Source organism: Molossus molossus, unplaced genomic scaffold (genome assembly GCF_014108415.1).
Source record: "Molossus molossus isolate mMolMol1 unplaced genomic scaffold, mMolMol1.p scaffold_m16_p_3, whole genome shotgun sequence".
NCBI lineage: Eukaryota > Metazoa > Chordata > Mammalia > Chiroptera > Molossidae > Molossus > Molossus molossus.
Genome location: NW_023425366.1, coordinates 106,907,939 through 106,916,441, shown reverse-complemented (window position 1 = coordinate 106,916,441; position 8,503 = coordinate 106,907,939). Strand labels below are relative to the sequence as shown.

The window sequence follows — 8,503 nt, the reverse complement described above, 5'->3', positions numbered from 1 at the left end:
TCCAGTCGGAATGGAAAAGAGCTCTACTTTATAGGGCAAGACCTGTTACCCCACGAGCTGATCCCTGCCCCCACTGGAAGGCAGGCTTCAGGATGCTTGGGAAGAAGGACCTGGTAGAAGGCTCAAGGCCAGACCTTAGAGCTTGTAGCCTGTGCAGGCTGAGAAACTCCATGGGGTCCCTTTCCCACTGAAACACTCAAGTGTCAACCGGGTTTGTAGTCTCTTGGCTTGTGTGTCCTTAGGGACCTAAAAAGTGACTCAGTGAAGCACTTAGTACATCGTTGGCTCTGGGGAGTGGGAGTGATTCAGAAGTCACGCACAGAGGCTCATTCATAGCCTCCTCCCTACCCCTTCCAGCCAGGGATCCAAGGATCCTCTGCGTGAGACACTTCCGTGGCCCTGACACTCCTGAAACGTCCCTCACGTCTCCACCTGCCAAGCAGTCTTTGTGCGCAGAGAAGATTCCGGACTGCAAACTCCGGGGCGGGGAGCCTGCTCCACACAGCTGCCTCGTGCTTGCTTCCCACACCGAAGGCAGGATCTCAGGACCCCCCGATCTTCCTCACCCGCCCTCCCGTTGATTCTGAGATGGCCCACCCTCACCCAAAGCTCCCCCAGCTTGTTTGCCCCCGTCTCTTTTTCTCCACCGCGGGAACTGTTCCCCTTTCCCCTGCCCCACTCTCACTCCTGCCGTAGTAGGGGTCTGTCCTCTCTGTTTGCCCCCACCCCCTTCCTTTCCCTCCTCCTTTCCCTCCCTCGCTCCGCCCCCAGGCCCCGCCCCTCTCCGCCCCGGCCCGCGCGCCCCTCGCCCGTTCCCGGCCGTCCGCCCCCTGCCCCTCTGGGAGGGGTGCAGGCAGGCGAAGCCCGCAGGGTAGGCGCCCCCCCGTCCCTGCGCGCCGGTCCCCGAGCGCGCGCGCTGGCGCCCCACTCCGCGGCCTCCCGCTCCCCGCCTCCCCGCCTTCCCCTCCTCCTGGTGACGTCCGGGTCCCTGCCCGTCTGAAAACTCCGCGCCGCGGCGGTGGAGGCGGCGGCGGCGGCGGCGGCGGAGGAGGAGCAGCGGCGAGCCGAGGCGGCGGCGGCGGCGGCGGCCCGAGCGGGAGCCCGAGCGGCGGCCGGCGGCCGCGCGAGCCACGGGGAGCGCGGGGGCGGCCCGGAGCACCCGGGGTCCCCGCGCCCCGCTCGCCCGCCGCGCTCCGAAGATGGTGGCGGCGCCGTGCGCCCGGAGGCTGGCCCGGCGCTCGCACTCGGCGCTGCTCGCGGCGCTCACCGTGCTGCTGCTGCAGACGCTGGTCGTGTGGAATTTCAGCAGCCTCGACTCTGGGGCCGGGGAGCGTCTCGGGGGCGCAGCGGCCGGCGGCGCCGAGCAGCCGCCCCCGGCCCCGGCCCCGCGCCGCGAGCGCCGGGACCTGCCCGCCGAGCCGGCTGCAGCCCGAGGAGGAGGCGGCGGCGGCGGCCGCGGAGGACGGGGGCCCCCGGCGCGGGCACGGGGAGGCGGCGCAGGAGAACCCCGGGCGCAGCAGCTGGCCAGTCGGGGGGCACTGCCCCCGCGGGCGCTGGTAAGATGCCCCTACACCTTGGGTCCGGGAGCCCAGCAGCCCTGGCCCCACGCCCCCCAGCCCTTGAGCCCTGTGCATCAGACTGGGACTCCTCAAGCCCGCCGGCTCCACATCCCTTTTCCCTGGAAGGAGGGGTGGGGTCCCCGACAAGGCGTAGGGGCACGGGCTGCCCCATCCCGAGTCTAAGGACTGCCCCTTGGGGTCTGGAGAAGTTACCTCTAGAGGAGGCGCTTTGGGGGTTACAGGAGCTGGCTGGGTGCCTGTTCCTCGTCACTCTTTCTGGACGCTCCGACTTGCTCTGTGCTGTGGGTGTTGGTGCCTCCAACCCTGTCTGAGTGAGTGGATGGTGCCCGGGATCTTAAGCGGCTGCTCACGGGTGGTTCTCGCAGCATCTTTGGTTTTTACGGAGCGGGTGCAGACAACTCAGTGCCGGCTTGCCGCTTCGTTTCTTTGCCCTGGCCTGAGAGGGGGTCTGGGATCCGTGTCCCAAATCCCCAGCCGTGTCCCTGAATAAAGACTCAGTGTTGGGTGGCAGGACTTACTTTGGGTCTCACTCCCATCTCTGGGTGTCTGACTTCCTGTCTTTACCGTCTCAGTCTGTAACCTTGCCCTCTCCTTCTGCCCTCTCTGACTGTCCTCACCCTGCTCTCCAGTGTCAGCGTCTGGCCCCTTCTCCATGGTGTCACTGGCTCTCTGTCGCGTGTGTAGCTGATTCCTGTCACCAGCTGTGTCCCACCACGCCATCATGACTTGGGCTGCTACGGGTTTGGGTGTGAACAGTCTGGGCTCTGAAGCTGTTCCTTAGCAGGTCTTCTGGAGCAACTGGGTGCCTTCCTACTGTCCCCAGCTCCTTCAGGGGTGCTTTTCATACCTTCTTTGGGCTGCCTTGCTGAGCCCACTGAACTCGGAGCTCACAGAACTGGAGGTCAGAGTCCCCAACTCTGGGCCAGGGTTTCAGTGCTGTGTCTGTCTTAAGGCATAAGGAGAGCTGTGTGTCTGTCTTTACCTTCATCATGCTACTTTCTGTCTTTACCTTCATCATGCTACTTGCTTACGGGGAGGAATCTCCTAGCTCTTGGGGGACATTAGTCAACAGGGGGTAGTTTCAGCATCTCTGGGCACTGAACGTCTTTGTTGTTTGTCACTTCAGGAACCCTCCCTGAAGGCTGATATGCTAAACTTCTTTGAGTCAAGAAGACCCCCTTTGCCAGAGTGCAGCTCTTTGTGCCGCTGAGCTGATGATGCGATGGCATGTCATGTTGTTGGTCGCTGGTCTGTGTGGGCAGCAGGGAGCGGGCTGTCCCCCGTTTTGGGGGTAGGACAGGAGATTGAGATTCCTGATGGAAAACCAGAACATTCCCAATGCCCCGCAGCCTCTTATTTCCAGCAAAGGGTACTCTCAGATTCTGCCTTTGAACTCCAGGAGTGGATAGTGATATGTTTGGGCAGAGATGCAATTAGAAGTTGTTTCTGAATTCAGAGCCCTGCTGGGAGGTGGGTGGGAAGGGTTCCGGACGTGCACTGCTGGTCCCATGTGGGAACAAGTAGGATGGGCATGGGGCTTACTGTATCCTTTACATCTGGGATTTAGACTGGTGTCTGGAGGTGCCTTTAGGTGCAGATACCACCTGTTGAAACTAGCGAGAGGAGGAAGGAGGCCTAGTTGGCGAGTTTCTTCCAGGGTCCCTAACATTTGAGTACTCCATCCACTCCCCTACTTTGTGTGTATAGTTCTGTGTCCTGTTCTCTTTCCTCCCAGCTCAGCCACAGAGGTGTGCGGTGGGGCAGGCAGGTGGGAGCATGCCATTCCCCCATTTCTATTCCTTTTGGAATGTCAGGGCCAGCAGCAGAGTTGCTTTGCTTTTCGGAAACTCTGCTTTTATCTGCAAGTACAGTTACTGACCCCCATCTCTATCTCCCAGCGTCTCGATCTCTTTGCCTTGTGATATAGATGTATGTATTTTTTTTTTCTTTTTTCTGCCCTCCCCTTCTTCAGTATGCCATACTGTTGTTCACTGTTGTGTCTCCTGGATTCGTATTTTATTTTGTCTGCTTGTCTATCTCCTCTCTTTTTCCTCCCCTCCCCACCATGTACCCTTGTGCCCTGCTGGATCCTGAGATCACAGTGCAGACTTGCCAGGTGGGGCCAGGGGTCTGTCCTCCTCCGGTTGTGTGCCACCTCCCCCTCCTCCCCCCCAGCCCCTGCCCTTCCATGGAGCTCAAGGAGACCAGAAGGGGGCAGGCTGTTCCCAAAGTCTGATGTCGCATGAGCTTGGGTTGCAGGCTTAGAGGGGACCAGACAGTTTCGCCAGCCACTGAGGCCCTTGCAACACACAGTTTGTTTGCAGACCCTGCTGGGGCTGCTGGCACGGTGCTTTGGAGCTGGATTCAGGAGAGGGATGTTAAAAAAATGCCCTGTCATTTTCCAGCTGGCTCTTGTAAAGAGCTGGTAAGGCACATACTCGGGAGATGGTGCTTAATCTCTGCTCTGTTGAGGTCTGGGGATGGGGTGGGGTGGGCACTTGTGCTTCTTACATGCGGACCGAACCTGTGGCCCTGGTGGTGGTGGTGCTGTGTCCCAGAGACTGTCAGGCAGACACGGAGCATAGAGCACTTTCTAAACCAGACCTTGCTGCTTCCTTGTGCCCACCCACCCAGACCTTCTGTACTTGTACCTGTTACGTTTGAGGAGCTGCACCCCCGTCGAAGGACCTGATGGTATTTTTGGTGCATTTTAAGAGAAAAACACCAGTTTCTTCAGCAGACAGAGCCAGAGAGCCCAAGGATGGTGGCAAGATGGACATGTCCCTAAAAGATTTGCGAACTTCCCTTTCCCTTTCACTCTCTCAAAGCTCTTACATATTGGAATTACTGGCTGGATGGTAGCTGAGTTTTGTGGCTGTGCAACAGATTTTTTTCATTGGGGTCTCCAGTAAACTGGATGTTACTGTCATTTGAGAATTTAAGAAACAGTTGGGCTTGGTTCTAAAGGGAGGGGATACTGGGAAGAGTGTCAGAAAGTTCACACTACAGGTTCTGAATAGATTTGAGGAAAATGGAGAATTGCGTGTGTTAGTGTAAGGAATGTTTATTTCTTTTCCCGTTGCCTCCAGTGATCCTCTTGAAGTCCTCATGTTTATTGCCTGTGCCCTTAGATAAACTGTTACTCAATAAGTTTCATTTAAGAAACCCAATTTTTATTACCCTTGCGCGCGCGTGCACACACACACACACACACACACTTCAAGTAAAACAGGGTTTCTGTATTGTCTGACCCCTTGGAAATGTTGATTTTTCGGCAGAAATTCCTCATACTTCACATTACTCAGATAACTCGGGATGTTTTGAGATACTGGCAGTGACTTTGAAAAATTGGTTCACTGTACCCAGAGCGCCTCTGGTTCCAGCAGCCTCAGAGGCGTAGCTTTTCTTTCTATCCAAATGTTTTGAGACTACAGAGAACAGAGGGTATTTTATTGACGGATTTTTTTTTCACACTCTCAATGGAGTTTTATTTTGCTTGAGCAATGCATTGCACTTTGTATACAGAAATATGCATCATCGAACAATATTTATCTTACTGCAAGTGTTGCCATCTGTTTAATCACATACTGGAAAATGTTAAATAGATAAATAAAAGGAAAAGTGATTATATAATAGGTATATATATATTTTTTGTATGCATCCATATATATATAGTATGTCTGTGTATACATATTACATATATACAGGGTGGGGCAAAAGTAGGTTTTCAGTTGTGAGTATGCAAAACACAGAGTTCATTCTTGTGTTGTTATTTTTTGCATTGTTTCCCATATGAACAACTGTAAACCTACTCTTGACTCACCCTGTATAGACTTTCCTTCCAGGTTCTCTACACGTTAGACTTTCTCTCTCGTTTATCCATTTTTTTAGAAATAAAATCTTTCAGAAGCTTGAATGACAAAATGCTTATTACAGTTTCACAAATAAGAAGCCAAGGCATAAATTCCTCTGCTGGGGATTGTCCAACTTTGACCCATGGCCTTAATAGAAAAGGAAATTTGGTGTATTGAGCTAGAGCAGATACCTGACGTCAGTGTGTGTGTGTGTGCATGTGTGTGCGCATGTGTATGTTTTCCAGAAAACAAAATGTCCTTAAGAATATCTGTGGAGTAAGGGTCTGGCCTCCCACCCAGAGCCAGGTGTGGCCAGTGGGGCGTGCATCTAGTGCAGGAAGACTAACAAGCCCACTGCCAACGTAACTGCTGCCTAGGGTGAGGGCTGCTCTCCTCGCCGTCTTTTGGTTAGTCCTGCCCTAAACTTGCCACTGATGGTAACTCTCCTGTTTTTTCCCTTTGTATTTCCCCATTTTTACTGACGCCGGTCCCCATCAATCAGAAACAAAGAGAAAATACTTTGGGAATAAAAAAGAAAAAAAGAAAGAAAGAAACCACAAACTCAACCCCAGCAAAACCCAAGTTTGAAGGGAAGGGGTGTGTGAACAGCAGAGAAAGTCTCAGAAAATGTGTCCCAGGCCTTCGCACAAAGGGAGACCTCAGCTCAGTGTGGTCGGGTCTGATATTCCTGGGTTCACGTGCTGGCTCTGCTCTCTGCCATCTCCATGATCCTGGGCGAGCCATTCTAACGTCACGCCTCTGAAAATCGGGGCTCTCTCCTAGGCTTGTGCGAGGATGAGGTGTAAGAACACTTGTGAGCCGATTGGCGTCTGGCACATAATACATGCTCAAATGTGAGCTGCTGTTCTTCAAAAAAGAAACTCTCAGTATGTTTGAAAATAACCAGCCTCCCTCCCCCCCCCACGATTAGCACCCATTTTCCATTGCTAAGTAGAGTCTGAGAGAAGCCCAAGGCAGTAGAAAGCAGCATTTCCTGTGTGTGTGATCCTTGGAGCAGGATGCAGCGTGGTGGGGCAGGACTGGCAACATTTATTGAGAGCCAGCTGTAGGCCAGGCATCCTTTAGGTGTTCCGCGTACGTTATGCTCACACCCTCCCCTCAAAAAACTCAGGGTGGAAGGAGGGGTCGCCCAGCTCATGCAAAATTGAAACTAAGGACACTTGGATAGAAATCGCTGGCCTCGTGTTGTCGATTGTGGGCAGGAATAATGAGGGCTTTGCAGATACTGCCTCGCTGTCTCAGTGACTTCCCACCTCGGGGGGTTACACCGGTTGTTGTTCTCCTCTCACAGATGAAGAAACTGAGGTCAGCAGAGTGGACACAGCTTACTCACTCAGAGCACAATGCTGGGAGGAGCAGCTGGGATCCAGACCCGCCCCCATTCCAAATGACAACAGACCTCTGAGCTCTTTGTGCAGTTCTTGGAAAAACCCTGGATGCAGCCAAATCATTCCTGAAAATCTTTATATCACTTTTCTCACTTCTTATTGCAGGTTCCTAAAAATGTGCCAACCCTAGAAAAAGAGCAGATACGCAGTTTTCATTGAATCAGATCCTTAAATAATCAGAGAAAGAGAAAGGTAATAATAATAGTCATAATCATAACAACAACAACAACAACAACAATAATAATGCCTATAAGCCATTATAATGTGCCAGGCACTATTTTAAGCCATTCGTATGTATAAACTCATTTATTCTTTCAAGGTAGGTACTATTGCAGTTTCAGTAGCCAATGGTCATTGTGCTTAATACAACCAGACCCCGTTCTCAGTGTTGTACAGACATTAGCTCATGGAAACCTATGCAGCAGTGAGGAAGAGGAGGCATAGGGAGCTTCAGCAGCTTTCCCAAGGTCCAAAGTTACAAAGGGCAGAACTGGGATTCGAACCCAGGCAGTCTGTGCTCTTAACCACTCCACTTTACAATCTCCCTTTTAAAAGCATCTTGCAAAAGTCCACAACCTTGGAATCATAGAACTCATTTAAGGAGGCACATAAGTAGTTGATTTGGGCACGATGCCCAGCACCAAGGACAGCCCCAGTGATCCCGGGAGAAGAACACATCCTGCTGGAGTGAAATACACAGAGTGCCTCCTAGGGAATAATTGAACTTGAACTTCCAAGTTGGCTGGAGGAGTGTGTTTTGAATTCAGCTCTCTCTAGCCAGGGGAGGAAGGGAAGGAGGGTCCTGTGCAAAGGTCCTTGGCCAGTGGACACAGCCTTTCACTCATCCTGCTGCTCCACTCACCTAGGTAGGCAGCTCTGTGTCCTCCCCGGCAGAGCCCACGACTTGCCCCCAAGAGCCTGGGTGAAGCAGGGCGGAACCTCTAAGAACGTGCAGTCTGATCTTGTGGGCACTTCCTTCCGCCTGCAATAGCAACTACCCGTTTGCCCATAGATACTCATCAGGTTGTGCCCCTTTGATCCCTGTGGTTAGGGTTGCCTCTCCCCTGTTGGAAGCCAGAGATGATGTTACCAAGGTGACAGGGACAGGGGCAGGGTGTGTGTGTTTCCTTAACCCCTTCATCACGATAGTGGGCAAGGAGACTGGCAGCCAAACACCCAGCCAGATGGGGAAGAATGTCTCCTAATGTCATTCTTGAGTCTTTTGTCGGGAGCTCCCCGCTGTAGGGCCCTCTGAAGGCAATACAATGGATTTGTTCTGTCTCAGGTCTGGTTTGTCCCAGCCAGGTGACTGCAGCTTATCTGAGCATCTAATCCAGGCTAATGTGTCATAGATGCTGATGACAAGCATTTCTCCTCTCTGGAAATCCTGTGCTGTAATCCTTGGCCTTGAGGCACATTGTTTACGCCCAAGGGGGTCAAATTTGCGGGGTGGAGAGATTGATGCAAAGGTCCCACACCCGGGCACAGTCACTGTAAACTGAGGTAAAGAGGAGGAGGAGAAAGAGGATTGCTCTTTACTGAATGTTTACCTTGCACTAGACACCGTGGAAGTACTGGAAAGACATGATCTTATGGACTCCTTACAACATCCTGCAAGTTAAGGGTTATTAGTCTCATCTCTTCGTTACTGATGATATAT

The 8,503-nt window shown here is 53.0% G+C and overlaps 1 protein-coding gene across 1 annotated transcript in view; it reads left to right on the top strand.

The window, feature by feature from the left end:
- The first annotated feature begins 1,121 nt into the window (after positions 1 to 1,121).
- Positions 1,122 to 8,503, top strand: part of XYLT1 (xylosyltransferase 1) — a 299,188-nt gene continuing 291,806 nt past the window's right edge. The window contains exon 1 of the mRNA XM_036280267.1: positions 1,122 to 1,556. Within this exon, the coding sequence (XP_036136160.1) occupies positions 1,200 to 1,556 (357 nt within the window). The 5' untranslated portion in view covers positions 1,122 to 1,199. The remainder of the gene's footprint in view (positions 1,557 to 8,503) is intronic.